The sequence below is a fragment of the Lissotriton vulgaris genome, unplaced genomic scaffold, assembly GCF_964263255.1.
Source record: "Lissotriton vulgaris unplaced genomic scaffold, aLisVul1.2 SCAFFOLD_796, whole genome shotgun sequence".
Classification (NCBI taxonomy): Eukaryota; Metazoa; Chordata; class Amphibia; order Caudata; family Salamandridae; genus Lissotriton; species Lissotriton vulgaris.
This window is the reverse complement of record NW_028249986.1, coordinates 664,540-687,384: the sequence shown is the minus strand read 5'-3', so window position 1 is coordinate 687,384 and position 22,845 is coordinate 664,540. Positions and strand designations below refer to the sequence as shown.

Here is a 22,845-nt window from a genome sequence, read left to right as displayed (position 1 = left end):
AAACGAACTATCAACAACTAAATAAATGATGGTGGATGCCGTCGGAAACAATAATGTAGGGAAACAAACATATTCACATTTACAAAATATAAAATGAATACATTGTCCAGTCAGAACAACTCACGATCTTTTAGGGGCAAATCCTGTTTGGGAATGTTAAGCTACTTACACACAGCTAGTGTGACCAAAGGTGGTCACTCACCACGGATTAAAGGTTTAGAACAATTATTTTTCTTGTTACAGGAAAAAGCACAAAGGGCTATTCTCATGGGAGCACAAAATCTCTCTTTTTACGTTTTCTCCTGACATGCTCACTGTCACACTCTGGTGAGAGCACAAAGGGCCGATTGCTGCGAATTGTTTGTCTATGTAAATGAAGGAGGAATGTTGGATCTGGTTAATATGCAATTTAAAAGCTTAAGCCACCAGAGCGGGCTGATTGGCTCGCTTAGGGTAGCGGGTGCAGGAGTTCTGACAAATCGTCGACAATGCCTCCCACTTTCTGTCTGTTGCTCTGTTCTGTACTCTTTTGCAAAGCTTTGGCTGAACACTACTGACGTCTGGAAGTTTAAGGGCAGGAATTCGGACTGGTCATCCATAGCTGTGCTTCTCACTAACTAATTGCACGGTTTCCGTGTACATTTCAGTTGCAGCAATCTTGACAGACCAATTAAAATCATGACAGAGGAAGTCAGCCTTGCACCCAGTACCCTTGAGTGCAACGGTGAGACACCACCCGAAAACGTCCCCACACAGGTCGTGGATGTTATTGCTGGTCTCTCAAAACCTGCAGGGGAGGTTCCAGTGGAAGAAGTAACATGTGCCCTCCCGGAAGAAACTCAAGAAACAAGTAAGTGATTGACAGATAAATGACACATGAGATATATCAACTTATCACTGTGATAAGGAGATCAAAACCAGATTGCTTGATGAAAGGCTCTGGAGAAAGGAATCTCAATCAATCAATCAATCAAAGACATTTGTAGAGCGCACTACTTACCCGGAGGGTCTCAAGGCGCTTGGGGGGGGGAAGGGGGTGCTGCTACTGCTCGAACAGCCAGGTCTTGAGCTTCTTCCTGAAGGAGAGGTGGTCTTGGATCAGGCGCAGGTCGGGAGGGAGGGAGTTCCAGGTCTTGGCGGCCAGGTAGGAGAAGGACCTTCCTCCTGTTGTCGCTCTTCGGATGCGGGGGACGGCGGCGAGGGCGTGGTTGGTCGATCGGAGGTGGCGTTTGGGAGCGTAGAAGTTGAGGCGGTTGTTGAGGTAGCTCGGGCCTCTCAATATTTTTCTAGGCTCTGACTGTCTAATTCACAAGAATGGCTTTGTGAACGGGTGCCAAAAGGTCCTAACCTCTACCTGCATGTGTCCTTTCATTTTGTACTAATTGCATATGGATATTATCTGCATATTCCCAAGTCATTCCCATTTTGGATGTTTTTTGTCCAATTCAAATAGTCATAACAGTATATAAAAATAGTACTGCTGGAGTACCCCAAAATACTTTTGTGAATAGACCCCATAATATGTATCAGATAACAAACGTGTACTTCTTTTACTCTTACCAAATTTAGTAGTGCTTTTTGCAAACAAAGGCTATTCAGAAGGGTGAACTAAAAACATGCTGGAACCTAGTAGGCAGACAGACAATCGGTGCCCTGTCTACTCCCGACCTTTAACAGCCAGAAGATATCATGGGTATGCTACTTTTCTTGTTTATATGGCATGGATAGTGATGTTAATGCTAATCCACTAGACTATACGATTTACAGTGCCTTGATATAGAAAATCACGTGGGGAAAATAATTTACAAAGTAAAAGTAATGAATAAAAGAAGTGTGCAGGAGTCTGATGATCTACACATGACAATTATGAACTCTAATGGTGAGAGAAAGTGCTTGCATGTCTTTTTATGAAGGTAATTGAGACTGAAATAGGGCCTGCTGCTCAGCAGGGCTCAATAATAAAGTCCGTTTTGTATGAAATTTTATTTAGAAGGCTCTTATCACCTTTGACCAGCTGGGCAAATAGATCATGTGGGACAAACTCTAGGAATAAACAATTCCCCTCGCCTGCTGTACATTTTGAAAATGTTGTATATACCTATTGAACAGAGATTCAGATAAGGGTGATTGCCAGTGTTCATTTCAGTGCCAAATGGGCTAAAGCAAGGTTGGTGCTTCCTGGTTCCCTACTTTTGCCTGATCTCCTTTATGCTTATGAAAGTGGTCACTGTTGTCTGCCCATATTCAAGAATGGACACATAAGCATACTAATACATGCAGATGACTTTTTTTTTGTCAGAATCTCGATGGGCCTTCAAAGGCATGTATTCTTGACTCTTCGCTCAAAGGATAAACAAATACTTAAGAAACATAAAACTTAGGTCCTGGTCTTTTTGTCAAATAAGATCTGTGGGGCATGGGAGTCGAATACAGTTATTAATACTTATACTTGGGTCTAGTACCAACTTAAAACACTTTCTTTGATTAAATACATTGAATTCAGTATACACCAAGCATGGTGTGCTATAAATGGACTTTAGCACATCAACTAAATCTATGGTGGCCTGCACCAGGTCTCAGGCAAAAGGCAAAGGAGGGGAAACGTAGTTCCATAGTTCTTATGGATGCCCTTAATTTCTCTTCTTCAAGGGTCCTCTTTCCGGACAACAGCCGTGGTCCGTGCAGGTAACAGCAGTGGGGCGGTGGGGCCATAAATGGGGGGATTTCAAGGGATGATGCAGAGGGAAAATTCATTATTTATTTAATGTTCCAACTGCATCGTCCCTCAAAATCCTCCCTTACCACGCCCCACCGCTGTTACCTGCACAGACCGCGGCTGCCAGACAAAACACTTTGGCTACTTGGTCTGTGGTCTCCAGAGATTCAAGTTGATGCCATAACACCTCTTTTATATGTTAGACTTAAATCTGACAGTGCTAGTTACATAGAAAGCCAGAAAGTCATTTTCAAAAATATTCTCATGGAACAAATGTGGCATTGCCTCCATAGGTGTAAAGTGGGTGCCCTTTCAACTAAATTCACATTGATGATTTTGCTGGGAAAAACTTGAGTCTGTTGGTTGGTCCCAAACTTATTTGAAAATATCCATTTAGATGGTCTCCTTTAATTCTTATTACTAAGGTCAAAAAATGTTGCAACTTCAGCTCAATGATGGCCACCGCAAGATCACTTTTTTAGGCATTTTTCTTTTAGTTCCTTACTAAGAGACTCAATCATGATACATTTGGGTCATCATCATTCTAAATATGTATGAGGTCTGATCATGGAAATTATGAACTTCAATGTGATTATGAAAGGTAGCAGGTTGAAAGCTTTTAATCTGCCCAGATTATTGTTTTTAAAACAGCACATTCTTGGCTTGAATGTGGAATTTCCGTTATTGTATAGAATAGAATCACTGGAGATGTCCATTCCACCTTTTCATTTTCTCTTAGCTATACATACAATTATGGGGAGTCTTTATGAGTTAGCAAAGAGACATTGAAGGGATTATAAACTACTAATCTGCCCTGATTTGGGATTGTAGTTGAAGAGAAACTAGAGTGTACACGGAGAGTATCATGTAAAGTAAATTTTTATTCTTGTATGTGATATTTTTAGTAATGACAATGTTTTACCTTGTTAAATATTTCGATTAAAAAATTGATCAATCGTAATTTCAATTTGTTGTAACATCTTTGCTGCTGAGGGTTTTCTGACCCGGGTGCAAACCCTTTTTTGTTGTTTGGAGTATTTTGCTCTTAAGTCTTAGTAACTATTTTTAGCAGGAAAGTTACCCAGGACACATTTTGCATCCTTTTGTCCCACATCATGAAGATTATAAAGGTACCTGGGTATGGCATATTCTCTTGGTGGCAATAGAAAAAAATAAGCAAGATTTAGCATTTTTTTTTAAAAGAAAGAGAAAAAAATACAGTGTAAGAAAGAGTATGTTTTTCTTTTACTAACAATGCAAAGATCACCATCTTTCCAGGTTTCAGGAACAGGCAGAGTTGTAAAAAAAAAAAACAATTGTTTTACTACAGTTTTGGCATTTTTCTAAGTGGAAGTCCATTTTGCTTGATTTTTTTGTGGTTTCAACCTACTTGCAGTTTATGGTGGAAACAGGTGTAAAACCCATGGGTGAACTCGGAAGGCTACACATTTCTGAAACAAAACTATAAATTGAGCAAGGGATCATTTATGTAGATTGCTCATGGTTTATCAATTGGTGACAATGTTTTAATCTTGAATTCTTTGCCTTGATGGCAAATTTACAAACGTAATATACAGTTACATCCGTCATACAGTTCTGGTCACTGGGATATGTAGTATTTGTTGATTGTCTAAAATCATTAAATACCCAGAACCCACAACTGAGTTTATAACGATTGTATACTGACCATGCACCATTTTATATTGTACAATCTAATTGATGAAAATGGTTATGAAGGAATCCTATAGATTTTTGAAATGTGCACAAGATACTGATTTTGGGAATCATGGTTATTTGTACAATTTTGAAATTTGGGCAACCCACACTATTATGTGATTCAGAGGGCATTTTGATAAATATGTTATATATTGCATACTCTCTTATATATGAAAGCCACAAATGCAGAAAAATCTAATATCTATTACCACAGTTCTCCTGATAAAAATGGTGCCCTGCTTGTGTGGCTGGACTAGCACTCAGTACAGGAAAAGCACCAACAAGTGGTTCAGGGTCATCTCATTTTTGATGATGTGGGTAGAAGGGAATGTGGCCAGGGCTGAACTGCTATCTAGATGAACCTACAAAGCCAAGAAGGTGTCACTTGCATGGGTTACATTATGCGTTCTTACATTCAATGCTTTGCAAATCCCAAACTTTGACTAACATGACACATTTTCCTCACTTTTCTGTCAGAGAACGTCCTGGAATCTGTTAGCATCCACAATATTTCTACCACACAGCATTACCCCACTTCACACCACAAAAATGGTACCCCACTTCTGTGTCTGGGACTTGTGCGTACAAGAAAAACAAATCAAAAAAGGGACCATGTGAAGACCATATTCACTTTCCATGGCCCCAGGTTTGATACCACACAAGTGGGATACCAGTTTTACTGGGAGGAGTGTGGGGATGCTGGGTGTAAGTTATTTTGTGGATCCCCACAGATTCCATTGGTTTACCTAATTGAAAAGTGTAGAAAATGCATCATTTTAGCCAGAAATTTCTTGGTTTGTTAGGTTTTCCTGTGTTGTGGCCGAGCATGGGCCAAACTACTCCATCTAGCAAAATGGTAATAGTGGGTTGCTTTTTATCGCAATAATTGTATATCTTCATGTAATATTTTGGGACCTTTCCTGTCATAGGTGCTCTGCCCAGCCACACAAGTGAGAGACCATATTTATGAGGGGAAGTGTGAGATTGCTAGGCGGTAGGAATTGTGTGGATCTTTTCAGCTATCAAATGTTATTCTCACAGAAAAGTGAGATCAATTTGTGTCAAAATTTGAGGTTAGCAGGGCATTCTGTGCAAATAAACATAGTGTGACCCAGTCAAGACATGCCGCCTTGGATTTCCCTGGGTGTCTAAGATTCAGATATATTTGGGTTTAGTAGGGTTTTCTCCTGGTTGCTGGCTGATCTAGAATGTGAATATTGTGTTCAGCATGTCAAGTGAGAGAAAATTGTAATTTCCTCCACTGTTACCCCACCTGCCAAAACAAAATAATCCACATTTCTTCTTACTTTTTATGGGGGTGTGGCTGCTCAAGTCATAGGACAGAAACAATGTTGTGGCTTTTGGAGTGGAGGACAAACTGCCCCATCCCCTAATGCCCATCCCCTACTACTTTTCTGAAACTAATTAAATACTGTCTTGGTGTTTTGGTGCCTTGTGGGCCTTCTGTCCCAAAGCGCAAATTGGTGATAAACTCTCAATCTGCCACTCTGGGAGGCTTCAAAACTGTGGAATCTCACCGGTGGGCTGCCGTCATCCAATGTTATACCCCAGTTTCTGCTGCATCTAGTGAATGTTGCAAAGCATCCCCTTTGGGGGAAGATTTGTGATAACAACCCTGGGGGACAAAAAGACTGTTCAGTGATAGGAGCCCTGCTATATGCTTGGTTGGACCATATCCATATCTTCTTTTTTGTTGCCCCTTTTTTTATTGCGTCTACTAGGCTTTCTGTCCTCTGGGGGACGTAAGGTTTGTGGCCTGGGGGATCGCTGTCCCATACCCAGGGGCACTGCTCCCCCTAAAACAGTTTTCCCTGCTGTTAAGTGGGTGGATCTATCTTTGGGGCTCACATTCCAAGGGAAATCTCTTAGCAGGGATCCACTATAGAGTGAGAGATCAAGTGCTTGAGATGCAGAGTTATGCCCTAGGGGACCAATACAAGTGAAATCAGGCTGCTTTTGGTGTGATAGCACTGCACTATGCGTGCTCCACATCACATCAAACAAAAATAAGCAAACTTGGGAAGTGAGGGAAGGTCCTTCACATCCTGACTTTATATTTAAAAAGTAAATGCTTCAGGTGCTTGCAGCTCTAGCATATTCTTTTGTAATGTGGTGGACGACCTGTTGATGTTCATTGCATTATGAGGTAAAGCACTGAGGGCCCGGTTCAAAAAGGGACCCCGTACTTGTGGTGGAGGCCTCACAGTTATGGTAGGGGGCCTGCATTTGTGGTGAGGCATCCACTATGAGAAACTGCAGTGCAGAGGTCCCATGACAACTGCAGGCCCCTGCCCCGACTGCAGGACCTCATCCACGAGTGCCGAGGCCCTTTGTAAATTAGGCCCTGTGGGTCATCCACTGTATTCAAACAGTTAAATGGTGACTTTTGTAACCTCTGTTTGTATGCACATCTGCATGGTTAAGTCTTGGCCTACTTTTGTTAAGGACCTATTGTCTACAACGCAATAAAAAGAGATGGCTTTGGAGCAACCCCTTGCTCTTGATTGGAAGTTTTTCCTATTTGCTTTACTCCCTACTCCTTATTTGATGGCTTCCCTCCCTATTATTTTGTTAGTGCCGCCCATGGAGCATAGCTTCTTTACATTAATTCTGATTAGAATACTTTATCCCTTAACTGCTGATTTGAAGGGGTCTACTTTTTTAATTGTGTTTCACCACTCCATATGAATGCATTCTTTCTCTCTCTCTCTCACTCTCTCTCTCCTTTCAAAACCAGCCAATTTCCATGTCAGTCCATTGCACCCCCTCTCCATCTCAGCTTCATTATCTTTTTAGCATTTATTTACGGTATTTGTGTGAGGTCCTGGACCCTGCACACTGCTGCCAGGCAGATTGCTTCCCTGTTCATTGATCCCTACCTTTCTCCCTTGACTGGCAGTTGTACACAGGGTCCTTGCTCTCTTCGAAATCATGCCTCCTAATTCCCACTGCTACACGCTGCTTTGTGCTTCATTACTTTTGCTGAAGTCCTGACAGCTGCATAATGCAACCAAACCATTTGCTCTCCCCTAATGTGTGCATACCTAATTCCAACCCCACCATGTTGAAATGATAATTTAAAAATAAAGTAAAAAAGATGGCACCTGCAAATTCACGTGCATTGCAGTCATCATTGAATGATTTTTGCTATGTTTAGAAAAAAATTGTTCAAAATGACAATCTACTGCCAAATTCAGTGTATAGAATTAAAGGATTTTTGAAACAGCTGATTGGAAGGTATATATATATACACACACACACATATATATATATATTTGTTATATAGCAGGGATTGATATCCAACATGGGATAAACATTGTAGAGAGCAATTGTATAAATCACTGACATACATGTACAGATTTTCAAAAGAAAGCTGCATCAATTTGTTTCTATCAAATATATACTTTTGTTCAATGTCTGCTACAATAATGTGTACTTTCTGTATTTTCTAAAGCAGCATGCACGGAGATCTGCTCAACACATGAGAAAGAAACAGATGAGATATCACAGGGAACCAAAAATGGTGTCGTTTCATCAGGTATAGGTAAAATTATATTGTTCTTTTTCGTGTTAAATATTGAGAATTTAGCAGCATCAGGACAAACCCACTTATATATTTCAAGAGAATCTAATAAACCTAATCAATGCTACTAATATTTCTAGTAAAAAATCCAATGACCAAAATAATGATTATTGTATATAGTTATTGAATTACCAAGAAATGCTCAATGACACCTCATGATAATTTATATAGGGTGTAATAAGCAGCAAACATTGGCAAATCTAATAGGCCTCACTTTTACAAGACAATTGCTGACTTAGTGGCTATGTCAATGGTTTGTCATTGGTGCCCAGCACTCAAAACATAGGTGACCATGTGACGTACAAGTGGGCATCTTCATCATAATACCAATTTAGAGTTGTCTTAGTCAGTGCCTAAAGTCTACTGAGCCACATTAGCCACATTAGCCAATGGCTGAAAGGGACGGTACAAAAGACCCTCTATCTGTGTATATATATATATATGTATGCACATGTATGTTATCTGATGTGTAGTGTTGTGCATGATGGCAATAGACTGCGAGACCTATGACGGCCAAAGCGGGACCACCACTTACACCAATAGTTCTCAAAATGTATGCTTTGTGTGGTAAGGGGATAGTCTTTGTATGGGAATGGGCAAATGTTGGACCTGGGGTGTTTCCTTAGCTACAGGGTGCCTTTGCTGCTCTCTTTGGGATGTAATAATATCCTTGTGTGGTGAAGAGGTACTCATATGCATGAAAGACTATGACCACACCATTGGTAGGCTCTTAGAATTATTTTACTTCACAAAATCAATAATGATACCACCAAATGCCTGTACTCTGGTGCCTGGCTGTTGAAGCCATTGTAAGAGATTGGGTTTTTGATTGAGGGTACTGAAAACCCTACTCAGGCAACAACCACAATTCTTGTCAGGGTGACCCACTAAAGTCACTACATTTTCCTGTGCTTAACCTTCTGGTAGCTTGGCACAAAAGCAGTCAGGCATAACTTTGAGGCAATATGTAGAGTATGGAGCACTCAAATAATAATAAAGTGAAAATACAACATATGAAACATTCTGGACCATTTTAGAAAACTTGAGAATGTGTTGATAAATAAAATGACACCAAAACAAATTCTATTAGTAGAACCAGAGTTATGAATTTTTAAAGATTTTAGTCAAGTCTAGCTCCTACAAGATCAATTTGCCAACAGCAGGTATGTGGTCACGCAAAAGCGGAGCAAAGTATAAAGTGAAGGCCAACTGTGCTCGAGAAGGGGTCGGATACAAGGGATTGATTGGTATGGTCTCTGATTACCATTCAGACTTAAAATTTTCTTGAAGAAAAGTCCATGATAAGGAATAGTTTAGCAGGACAAATCCACATGCTTATCCAAGGAGGCATTGTTGTCATCGGGGAGTTTCTGGATTACGTCTTGGTGAAGCCATTGATGATAGTGAGAAAAAGCTCAGAGCAGGAAAATCTGGATTTTCAGGCCAATGAGGTCGTCGATCGGGAGCAAGTCGAGGTTGAGTCCAGTGAAGATTTTTATCTTTAGACTTAGACAATGTTTTGAAAGTCGAAAACCTCCAGGGGGAAGACACTGCAGGGTGTAGTTGAAGAGGGTTCCACAAGGCCGGATACCTTCGCTGAGAGGTCCTGCTGAACAGGACTTCCTACTAAACATCTTTAGCAGTAAACATCTGGATACACTGTGTTCCTTGACCACTTGGAGCCCAGACAACAGGTACTATAGGGCCCAGGGCTCAACTGGCTCCAACACCAACATTCTCAGGCCAGGCAGAACGTCTAACAATGTGGCCTTCTGCTCATGCCAGAGATTCATAACCTTCTGGCTGGCTTTTAGTTTTTGAGTAGCCTTTGTTCAGAAGCATTTCATCTGAATCTTGCGAAGCCAACAGGTAGCTGATTAAATCATGAGGTGGTTTCTTGGGAGCTTGCTCTCACCCCTCCTTCAAAAGACTGATAGGCCCTCTGACAGGATGGCCATACAGGATATCAAAGCACTAAACCCAACTCTTTTCTGTGGCAATGCCCTGTAAGCAAACAACAGTCATGGCCAAAAAAGGCCCACTTCCAATTTAAATGCTCTGACAGGCCCATGATCAAGCTTGAGGGTCTTTAATCTTTCAACAGTCCATTAGTATGAGGATGATAGGAACTTGCAGGTTACGCCACATTCGTCCCACTGATTTGAAGGTGGTGCTCCGGTCAGACACTACCTTTTTGGGAAAAGATCCCTATCAATATCCTGGTCACTGTGGGGGCAGTCACCGTCCTCAGGGATATGACCTCTGAGTACCGCCTGACATGGTCCACCAAGACAAGGATGAACCTGTTGCCTAGGACAGTCTTGGAATCCAGGGGCATAACAATGTCAATGTCCACCCTCTCAAAGGGGGTGACCACAACATGAAGTGGAACCAGGTGAGCCTTCCACTTTCCCCCTGACTTTCCACTAGCCTGGCAAGTAGGTCAAGACATGCAGAATACATCTATCGTCATTCTCATTCTGGTCCTGAGCCAGTAGAAAAGGGTGATTAACCTGGCAAAGGCACTGTCTTACCCAGATGTCCTTCCAGGGGTACATCATGAGCCAAACTCAGGAAGAAGTCTATGTAGCACTGAGGAAACAATAACATGCAGATTGTACCAGGCTAACTTCTTCCAGAGGGACAAGTGCTCCACCTCCTTCCAGATGGCGTGATCCATGTTGTTCCCAAGCAGTCATTCCATAGGAATGGCTACACTAACAATTACGGTCAAGTACCTTGAGAACCCCCTCCCCCCCCATTCAAAAGGAACTAGAGCCACAGGCAAGTGGCTCTCAGAGTTGCATGCTACTAAAAGCTGGTGGAATACATTAGGAATTACCTGCTCAGAGTACACCAGAGGACACCTGACAGTAGTCATACTGGCTCCTTTATCTGTCAGAGCCTCCACCTGATAGCCATTGATAGTAACTCACTGCCTATACTTTGTAATAATGTAAGCATGTGAGCCTTTGGTGCCATCTCTCTGTCACCCAAGGGCACTAGGGTAACCTCTGCACTTCCTGCACATCCTAACTGGGGCAACCTCCCCCCAAGTGCTTTGCTAGCCATCCCCAGTGTCTGCCCACCACCAATGGGGGGCTGTGGCTACTTAGGGCAATGGGACAGTCTCCCTAGGTTTGTCCATGCATTTAGTACTCATAGCATTTATCAGAAATCTGTCCTGAGGATTTCTTTGGGAAAAGATCCTCATACAGCCTATTGTAATCACTCACATTAGTGCCATTTACTCGACCATCCAGTGCCTTGCAAAATGAATCCACATAATCTACCCAAGACTGGTGGGGAAGCGTCAAGCTGTCCCTGAACTCCAACCTATACTTCTCAGGGATGGGGCCAAACTTCCTGACAAGGGCTTCGTCCATGAGTGGGTACTTCATCCTATCACCCTTCCCTAGGGCTAGAAATGAATCACTGCTCTCATTAAGTATATGCCTCCAGAGACTGACTCCCCAATCCTCCCCAGGGACACTATGCTTCTCCAGAGCAACTTTGTATGCCTCAAACCACTTATCTAAGTCACACCTCACATAAAGTACGGCGCTGGATCTTTGGGAATGTGTACCCACCTGCCTCTACTGCACACTGGAATTTCACTTATACCATTGTGCTGGAACCTGAGTGTTCTTTGGCTTCCAGGGCTAGCTCCTTCACACTCACTTCATGAATCATGTTTGCAGCAACCTCTTCCTTGGCTACCTCTAATTTCAACGTGGTCAGCTGCAGCTGAAACTCTTTCTCAGTCTTCCTGTCTTCCAGCTCCTTGGGTGAAAGATTGTGGGAGGACACACTTCTCACCGCTCTGGCAGAGGACCTTACTCCTGTGGGCATGTTGTCCCCAGAGACCATGGCCAGAGGATTTCCATTCTCTTCCCCCATTACTTCTCTCTCCTGTCCATCCACATTCTCATCCACTTCCTTCTCCTGTACTGTAGGAAGCAGCTGGTGGGCCCCTTCCCAGGCCATGGGAGCTTGCTACCGCTACAGATTACTTAAGCTCCTGGATGCTAGTAGCTCACTCTGCTTTTAAAATTCTTTCAGATCAGCCACAGTGTATCTTTTCAGGTTGCTGAAATCAATCCCCATCTTTGCAGCCAAGAGTCACAGGTGCACAAATGAGGTAGGAATTCCATTTAGATGATAATGGAAAATTAGCCGATCAAGGAGAATTTTAATAGAAGTCGAAACTGATGTCAGATTATTTATATGAGATTTTTAGTTTTGCACAAATTCACTGAGTGTCACTGAACAAACACAGGTGATGGATCCCACCACTGAACACCAATGTAAGAAATTAGTTTATTTGTTGAGGGGGAGAAAGCCACTGAATTAACCAGTGTTTCACCATCTGGTAGGTTGGCAAAAGCAGCTAGGCCTAACTTAGAGGCAAAATGTAAATTATTTATGCAGCACACAAATAGTAATAGAGTGAAAGAAGCATCCTTAACCAATTTAGAAAAATAGAGTAAAGTTTAACAAATAAAATGAAAAAATCCAATCAGTAGAACCGGAGATATTCAGTTTAAAAAAGGTTATGGTGAAAATTGTGCCTAAAAGCATACTCATGGTCATCTGGTTGTACTACACTGGTGAAAAGTCAAAACTTGAGGCTGACCGCAATGGAGGTCAGGCCATATACGGGGACCAGGATAGTCCTGCTGAAATAATTACCTATTCAAAATCCGGTGTGAAGCGATCCATTCACGGTGGAGGAGGCAGAGGAGCAGGGAGAGCATTGCAGATAGTCGTCACTGTAGCGTGAAGTGCAGGCTGGTCATCATGGGCTGTCATCTCTGTATCGCAGAGAGCCAGTACGGTGTCACTTGTGGTTGCTGCTGGAGCTTCAAGTTGGCTGTCACAGTGGGCTATCATTGCAGTGCAGATCATGCTTTGCTGGTCACCTTTGGTGGTTCCCGTAGCATGAAGATCAGGTCTCATGAGAGCTTTGTGTTGGCATCATCATGGATGGAGGGGGCGGGTTCCCGTTTGTGAATAGTCCAAACTTCAGGATTTTAACTCTTCTGCTTTTGAGGTCAAACTGATTTCAGCCAAGGATCCAGAAACTGGTGGGGCACATCTTGGAGATCCGGAACTTACTCCAGCAGAGGCGAGGAGGGCTCAGGAAGGTCCAGTTGCAGGTCCAGTGCAGGAAGTCATCTGGGCAGTTGTACGGAGACCTCTGGAGCTCATGTACCTATAATTCTCACAGAAGGTCAGCCAGCTGACCCTTGAGTCACTCAGGTTAGCCTGGGGTGAAGGTGAAGGTAATCAGGTCTAATCTTCCTTCTCAGACAGCAAGACAGTGCTCAGCAGCAGTGCAGTGTTTTTGTTCTGAAGGGTGGCTCTGGAGGTCCAATATGTATACCTGGTACCAGCATTTGTGTGGTAGTATTCCCTATGCTACTCCTACATCTAGCTCCAGAAAATTCTTCCACTTACATTGTCAAGGCCCCAAAATGTCTGGGGTGACCAAATACAGGGTAGGTCTGGTGTCAGATTCCTTTATAATGTAAGGGTGGCTGGTACAGCCCCTCCCAGTCATCCTGCAATGATGGCCTGTTCTGTCCACACCCAATCCCCCTTTGTGTTATGGTCTGGAAGCAATACACAAATCCCAAAAGCAAAGTCGTTCACACTCATGTGATGTAGAACATTGGCAGAACGCACAAATGGTTAGGAGAAGAAAATACCAACTTTCGAAAAGTAGCATTTTCGGAATTGTGACTTAAAATCTGACTTTACCATTAAAAAAGATTTTTAAATGACAATTCATTTGAGTGTTAACAGCTTAGCTGTATCAACTACCAATCCAAACGTATCACTTAATAAATGTAATAAGGTAACCCAATGTTAGCCAATAGGAGAGTTAGGCCTTACCACAGTGAAAAAGAACTTTTGAGTTTATCCCTGCCAGAATATGCAAAACTTATAGATGCAGTTCTTACTTTTTAATAGAAATGCACCCTGCCCTATGAGCCTTTAGGGCCTGCTTTATGGGCGACTCATATGTATTAAGAAGAAATGTTTCACCCTGGCAAATGGTTTATTTTGCCAGGTCGAAATGGCAGCTAAGAACTACACTGTGGGACGCAGTGGTAGGCCTGAGACATGATTTAAAAGGCTACTTTACTGGGTGGCACAATAAGTACTGCCGGCCCACTAGTAGCATTTAACTTACAGCTCCTGGGCACATGTAGTACCATTTACTGTGAACTAGGGAAAGAGCACAAGCACCGTACCACTGGTTAGCAGTTGTAAAGTGCACAGAGGCCTAATGTCAACAAAAACGAATTCAGAAAAACAGGAGGAGGGAAGGTAAAATGTTTAGGGGAATGAACAGAAAAGCAAATAATACAGAATGTCTTGTGGATCATAGTACACTGGTAAGGTTGGGCTCTTTGCAGAATTAAAAAATAAAAATGGGATTTAAAGTTATTAAAAGGAAGCTATTATTCCAGACAAAGTGTCAAGGACTCCACGCGAAACACCACTTAAGCCCAAGCAATATCTATTTACAGACGTAGCATACCAATGCAGAGGAGCAGGCAATGACATACACCAGAAAAGAACTAGCACAAACAGGTTTAAGCACACAAACAGGATACAGAAAACAAGCAAACCTAGCGTGAATAAACAAGAAATGGGGTCAATAAAGGACAAACACACTTGGTTTACCCTACAGTTGAACAAAGATTAGACTGAGAACTTTCTACAGCAACAGGGAATGTCAATGTCACTGTGGAGATTACTGTTACAGATAGTCACCCTGCAAACCAAGCAGAATGGAGACAGAAAAGTGATTCTGTATCTGGGTCTTTGGGCACAAATAAAGGGTTATACTTACATACATGAGGCAAGCCATTATGGGCCCAGCAGGCGATACAATATTGATTCCTAAAAAAATTGAAATGTCACACTGTTATAGTATGGCACTTAAGACTTCATGTAACAGGGGGGGAAGTGAAATGGCTCCTAGAAACCAGGAACCAACCCCTGTACAAAAGGAATACACTTATACACAGTTGAGGACAAAATAGCATGCTTATGAAACACAAGAGCCCAAGAGGAGTACATAGAGGAAGCACTAGAAAGGAATCTATGAGCTGTAACAAAAGCAGGACATTCAATAAAAAAACTGGAGACTATGTGGTACAGGACAAACACTAGGATCCGAGGAAATGTAACAAACAAGGTGCTGGAGCTGCAAGGGGACTAGAGACTGCAGAGAATGAGCACATAAGTAAGGAACAAAAGGCAGGAGACTAGGAGGAAATACAAGGGTTATGACATACTAATGGCATAGGCATAGGGATGTGATAGCTGGACCAGAGGAAACAAACTAAGAACAATTAGAAAGGGAGCAGTCTGTGGCTGTACCTAACTGTATCAAAACAGCAGACAAGAGAGCAAAAGCAATGCAGGGCTGGAAGAAAACTGCAGCAAGCTACAAAGGGACAGGAGATTGTCTCTGACTGAAGCAAGGCAGGGACTGGTTTGGAAAACAGGCAACAAGAGATCAGGTACACCTAGGTACTAACTTCGGTGCACTAACAAGGAGCTTCAGGCAGTGGCAGCTTATAAGATGTTCCAGTCAGCTGCAAGCCCAGAGTGGAGTACTATGATTGGGCTGCTAGACACAGGTATGAGCAATTCCTATTTCTCACGAGTCCTGGAAGAAATAATCCAGTGCCTAGGAACAGCAGGACTGCTCATATTGAAAGGACTGCACAGTGGATGCCGGGTCTCACTGACTATGCATATGGGGCCTGTAGTACATGGAAGCAAGTGTAGGTTTTTTGGTGTATCCATATTGAAATAGGAGGCGTTTCGAAATCATTTAGGGACTCTGGATGAGTTTTAATGGTGCTTTCCAAGATACAGTTGTTCCATGTATACCATCCTCCAGAGGTGGAATGATGGAATCGTACTAGCATGAGTCACTACAGTACATATTGGATCAGAATAATTTACTCAAAGAACATATTTCCTTAATGTATAAGACACCTTATAAACTCAAGTGACTTTTCTGATGGAGGTTTGAGAGCTACATGGAGTCAAGATGGAACAAATATAGTCTTCCCAAATTAGTCAACAAAAGAACTTGTGAAATTAATACAGATATAAACCTAAGCAAAACTTTCAAGGATCTTACTGCTATTTCAGCTTAAGATTTTACAATATCAATGAATGAAGACGTGATTGACTGTTATATTAAAATTAATGTTTTAATAACAGCCGGTTGTCAATTCCGTATACATTTCGATCATTATCCTGAAGCATATTTTCCTGTTCATTAATTTTCTCTAATAGAGAATTGATAGGTGAATGGTGTACAAGTAAATATGCGAGAAGAGGTTAGTGATGATGCAACAAGTACTACTTCCAAAGCTTTTTATATAAGTTCAATATTTTTTTTGTATTATTTTCACCTGACACCAAAGGAACAGCTACTTTTAGTAGGGAAAATATATCTGTTTAAATTCCTCTCTACTGGGAATGTACTACTTTTTATATTTGAGATTCTAGCATTCTAAAATTGGAGAGAAGTGCTGCAATATATTAATACAATTGTGGAAAACTAAATACCCCTATGCTTCCACTGCTTTCATATGATACTTTACTTTATTTTTCAACCTATAGCTTTACCAATTTCAGATGGAAATTAAACCGTACCTTTAATTACTCATAATGAGAGGGAAGCCTGAGTTCAACTAATGCAGGGCTACATAAAAAACACAATGTTGGGAAAACATTTATGGACAAAATTTCCAACACAGCAAAACAAGTATTATTTGGAAAATAAATTTTTAATTAATTAGAATATTAATGTGTTTTCAATCTCACAATAAACGTGATAATAGTTGTCACAATTATATTACTAGCATTTTTCTTTTAAATTGTACACAGTGGAGGGATGTTAGAATAATTATTTACTTAAAAATATATAATTATTGATAGTTTAACTGCTGGTATATATATATGAATGTTGAATAAAGAAAAAATAACATAATGTAACTTTTCAGGCACTGTAGGCAGTGGACATTTGCCGCTTCCTCCACTCCATCCGAACAGCGCCCTCATATGCTATTTGTTGCTGGAACAAAAAAGGGTCCTTGTAAATGTACTCTATGAGCAAGGGAGTAGCCTTAAAAGTAAACTATCACCCACTTTGAACAAAGGGGCTTATTTACAAGCCCCTTGCACCGCTGGTATGTCACTTTTTCCCATATTAAAAGTAACACACCGGTGGCACAAGGAGCTTGTAAATCAGCCCCCAAATCTTTAATGACACTGAGTATGTGAAGCAATAAAGCCCAGCCCTTCCTGGATTATATCTCTTCACCTGTTCGTCATCGTATCTATCCATTCATTGTCCCACCCTTCCATTCATCCAATCGTTGATCTTCACCCCATCCTTTCATTATTCTGACAATCTATTGGTATTCCATCCATTCATCAGACCAGTGACTCATTCATCCGTCCTTTCACTCATTTGCCCACCCTTTCCGTTTTCATTCATCCTTCATAATTACATCCATCCAATGACCATTTCCTTTATTGATTCATCGATTCATCCTTTCAAAGCCCGATCTATTTTTCCTTACACCCTTTTCTACACATTCCACTTGCTCTTCCTTATAACCTTTAATTGATTCTTTGAGGAAATTCTAACATCTTTAACATTATAAATTTAAGAGTCTTTCCTATAATTTCCTCTGCATTCGTTTGCAGTGAAATTGGCATTTACATTTTTTGTTTTAAAGTAGTGTGACTCAGTATCACATTCTACTTACACATTTAAAATTTAAGAAGCAATGCTGAATACATTCATTGATTGATGACTCTATCTCCCTTTGTTCTTCAAGGCAGGTAATGAACTCACAAGGGGGCATATTATCAAGGGGGTTTATCTCCGCTTTTTTGGCTTTCAAAGCCAAGAAAGCGGAGATAAAATGATCTCCCTATTACCTAGCTGTCGCTAACACCAGTTAGCGACAGCTAGTAGGAGATAGCGACCATCTTGGGCCCCACTTTGCATGTCAGTGATATTTATCACTAATGACATGCAAAGTGGGCGTGCCAAGATGTTAGCGACTGAAAACAGTTGCTAACATCGCTATCTCCTATTACCAACATTTGGAGATATTCGCGCTAAGCGCGTATATCTCCGAAAGCTAACACCTGCCCTGAGCAGTTCTTAGCCATGTTATCCAATGGGAGGTGGATAACATGGCTAAGAGCATTAGCTCGGTAATGCATGAATATCGCTGACTTTTCAGCGATATTCATGCATTGCGGGGATTTTTATCGCATTTGCGATAAACCTTGGTAATACCAAGGTTTATTTGCGGTAAAAATCGCCGCAGCTCAGCGGTAAATGTTTGTCTCTAACCAAGCAATAGCGATAGTTATCTCTATTGCTTGGTAATATGCCCCAAGATCCTTTGGAAAATAGCATCAATCCCATTGTCCCACCAGTCAGCAGAGGTCATGACCGTGATCCCCATGTCAAATTCCGAAAGATGTCTATAGAGTTTCACACTAAGCAGTCAGGGAACTCTGCAATCAGTGGAACAGATGGTGAGCCAGCTCCACTGAAGGTACTGAATTTAGCAGAGTAGATGCCATGTTTGTTGCTCCTGCTTAGAAAATGTTTTTTTGTTTTCAAGAACGAAACGTTCAAAAGGGGCATTTGTTTCTTGAAAACAAAAGCATCAGTGTTCCTGAAGAGCAGTCTTTTGTTCCCTGCATGTTGAGGTGTTTTTGTTAATTCCCTGAATGTGATCGCCACGCATTGCAGTGCAGACATGGGCAGAGAAATCTTGTGATGTTTACTCTGCCCTAAATAGGAAGGGACAAACATCACCTGCTCTTCCTTATAATCTTTCATTGATTCTTTCACCCCTCAATCCAACTTTCCATACTTCTACCCGTTTGTTTAGAATATTCCTTCCGTTCCCTTTTCTTTTCCAGTTTCTATCTACCATCATTTTTAATTGTTCTGGTATTCTTCTCCCATTATCTTTCTTCTCCCATTCACTTTTTAGATGTTTTCATTATTTCTTTTTCTCTTTCCTTCCCTGAACTGGGTTCACTTAACAACTCTTGATCCCCCTTCCGGCACCACCAGTCCTGATCTTGCCGTAGAAAGTTTTATGAGACTTTGGGGCTTATTTGCGTGAGCCCTGCATCAATTCTGCATCACGTAAAGTGGTGCATGCGTGACACAGAACTCTCATAAACATTTATTAAGCCACCCAAAGCCACCATGTGTGGCTTTGGGTTGCCTCATAAAGGATGAGAAAAGAGGCGCATCACAAATTGCTGCACAGCATAACTCTATGCCCGGGAAGCATTCCATGGGTGTTGCAGTGAGTTTTACAACGCAACACCCATTGAATTTGATGCTGCCTCAGATTTAGAAAGTGATGGGGAAGCATCCAATCCTTACTCCTTCTTTGGGTATGCAGTCAATAGCATAAATACAATACAGGCATGCTAGGTCACTGGATATACTTATACAGTGGCTTACCAGGGTCTTGCTCCTTCAAACCTCAGAGACACCACTTACTTTCTTGTGGCTATCAATACAAATCATTAGTTGTAAAATGCACTGTAAGTTAAGAAAATGTCACTGAAATTATAAAGCATTTTAGTTGTGAACTCTTTCTGCTTTTAGAAACTGGCCCTGAGAAGACATCTGAAAATGCCAATGACTGTGAGGTGGCTACTAAAGAAGAAACACAGCTAGAAAATCACATGGAAAAAACTGATAATACAATGAATGACTTAAAAAAAATGGAATTGCAGGAACCAGGAACTGACAATGACATTCATCCTGCAAAAACTGATGAAGAGCGAGAAGTAGATGAAGTCAGTGAAAACACACCGACTATTGGAAGTGACAACGGAAACGAGGAAGAGTCGTGCTTCTATGACCAGGAAAGTGATGCAGAGGAAACTCTTCCCAGCAGTCCCACTTCTGGTTCCCTCTCTGGTTCACCCAAGGGGCAGCCAGGTCTGGGATTGAAGCTTGAAATTTCTAAACACAATTACTCTAAATATGATACAGTATCATACCGAAAAATCAGGAAAGGAAACACCAAACAAAGAATTGATGAATTTGAGTCAATGATGACTTTATAAACTGAAGTGGAATTTGCAATTGGATAGCTTCAATTTGTCATTCTAGAAACATTACTTTACCATATGCAATGGTCCTTTGTACAGTGGTTCCCGTTACTGATTGTACAATGGAATTTCAAGCTTGAGAATATCGTGGTATCCTAATATTGTAGGTAAAATATTGACAGAAGAAATATCAAAAGGTAAGTGCATATACAGGAAATATAGATTTACTATTCTTAACTTCATATAAAAGTATACATACACATATAGGAATCAAAAATCTATACCTACGTATGTATCGGTATTTTTTCCCTCAATATTCTGTCTATGATATTATGGTTCAACGATATTTCCTACTCAGTATTTAGGAATCACACCCTATTACTGGTCAAACATTTTGGTAAGCTGGTCTCGCCTTCTTTTCAATATCTGTTTTACCTGTCTCTTTAATTCCATACATAAGTAACAACCAAGCATTTTTCGGTATGCTTGATCATTATGGCTGCCTCACATGTAGCTTTGGAATTAGCTTTGCATTGCATTGCATCGCTATGTCAGCATTTCAGAATTGTAATGACATAACACTGTGACAATAGCAGGCTCATATAAGGCAGGTTTGTCAAAACTGTTCAGCTGTATCAACAATTTGTAGCAAAAATCAAACATAAAAAAATGCAATACGTTTATAACCAAATACTGTAATGTGATTTATTAGCAGGATTGTAATTGTTACTACAGATTATAGTAGCAGTGGTAATAATGTAATGCAATAAAGCATTATAAATTGAATATTTTTTTGTTGAATGTCTCCTGCATTCTTCTATTTTGATATGTAGTTAATGAAATATGATAGAAATGCTCTTGGTGATTTGCCATTTCAATATATGAACATACAAGGAGGGGAACTCGGATTTGTGTAGCATTAAATGAACTACCAAGCAAAATATAGTGCCATTTCAAATTAATTTTTCACTTCCTTGCCGCAGTCTTGTGGAGGCCTGTTATGGAGCCCCATTATCACGCTATCAAATTTTATTTGAATTTTTACAGCTCCTTATCTTCCTTCAGTAAGTAAACAAAGGCTACCACTCATGGTTAAATCATACTGCCTGCTCCAATAAATATGCATATTCTAAATTAAACATTATTTGTTATTGGAAATTTTTTCTCTAGTTGGTAGAGGTAAGCACCCTGTCCAAGTAAGGACCACAATCCCACTCAGGGTATGCTAGATACCGACCAAAAGATAACCTGTGTCACCCTCTGGTAGCTTGGCACAGGCAACCAGGCTTATCTAAGGAGACAATGTGTAAAGTATTTGTTCAAGAAACCCAGTAGCACAATGAAATACCACCAAAGTCGATTAGGATGGCAGACGGACTTTCCTGATGGAGGAAGGGACCGTCCGTCACAGAGGCAGAGGTCCCGTGCCTCAAATCAGGATGCACCCGCCACAGTGGCGGGTGCATCCCGCATTGTTAACATTGCGGCGGGCGGTGCTTTCATCACCGCGCGCCGCAATGCTAAAAATGCATGTTGTGTGTTTCAAAGCACAACATGACAGGCACCATGTTGTACTTTGATACGATCGGGGGTACCATAGGTACCCCCTATGTGCACCTCCCACCCCCCCTTCACCCTGGGGGCCCGCAACGGCCCCCAATGCAAAGACCGTATGCCTTTCCGCTGCGGCAATGCCGCCGTGGAAAGGCATAGGACCGCCGGCATCGTAATATGGCTGGAAGGAAGTTCATATCTGAATTCAAAACAAGAACTTCAGTTTTGTTCGAATTTTTTTATCGCCCCCGATTAAATTGAATTTACTGAATTCCCTCAACACCACTTCCAAATTATAATTATTGGGCTTCAAATATAAAATAATATCATCCACAAAAAGTTTTAATTTGGCCACACCCTGGATTGGTGCCTTATTCTGGCATTGTTGTACATTCTAATAGCTTGAGGTGCTATAAAAAAAAAGTAAAAAGCAAAGGGGGGAGAGGGCATCCTTGTCTTGTCCCCTGATATATCTTTACCGTACATATCCATTTCGTATTGATTACCACCTGGGTTTGTGCCCCCTGAAAAACATTACGTAACATTGCAATAACCTGGGAGGGAACCAGATTGACCAGGGGTGAAAAACAGAGTGTTCCAATTCACCAGATCAAATGCTTTCTCCGCATCGACCATCATTATACAGACGGGGATAGAGATAGTGTTACAATTATCCAGAGTCTGTAATAAAAATTTCGTATTGGCTACCATGGATCTTCCTGCTATAAAACCTAGTCTTTATGAATTATTTCCTGTGCAGCCAATAAAAAACGCTCAGCCAACACCTTCATTAAAATCTTGTAGTCTGAGTTGAGGAGGCTAATGGGCCTATATGAATTGACGTCCTTCGGTTTCTTATCCTTTTTTACGAAGTAAACAACAATTCTTTTGAAAAAGTCTTGTAAAATTCTATTGGGAACCCATCTTCCCAGCCCGCTTTAGCCCTGTTGTTGATTCAATAGCTGCCAAAATCTCAGCAGTTTCTAAATCTGATTTTAACTGGTCAATCCGAAAATCGGATAGTCTGGGAATATTTACATTATCAAAATACTCGCTTATCGTCCCCTCCCCATGAAGTACTCAGTAGTGTAGAGTTGCTTGA

At 41.2% G+C, this 22,845-nt stretch overlaps 1 protein-coding gene across 4 annotated transcripts; it reads left to right on the top strand.

Annotated features, from left to right (window-relative positions):
• The first annotated feature begins 487 nt into the window (after positions 1 to 487).
• ERMN (ermin) lies at positions 488 to 21,054 on the top strand. Of its 4 annotated transcripts, none has more exons than XM_086950458.1 (3): positions 488 to 850; positions 7,911 to 7,991; positions 19,738 to 21,054. In XM_086950458.1, the coding sequence occupies exons 1-3, from the start codon at positions 679 to 681 to the stop codon at positions 20,202 to 20,204; spliced, it is 720 nt and encodes a 239-aa protein (XP_086806584.1). In that variant the 5' UTR covers positions 488 to 678; the 3' UTR covers positions 20,205 to 21,054. The 4 variants fall into 4 exon arrangements, with proteins under 4 accessions (XP_086806584.1, XP_086806583.1, XP_086806582.1 ...); XM_086950457.1 differs by having other exon boundaries at positions 7,908 to 7,991; XM_086950456.1 differs by having other exon boundaries at positions 7,911 to 7,997; positions 19,738 to 21,053.
• Positions 21,055 to 22,845: the final 1,791 nt, after the last annotated feature.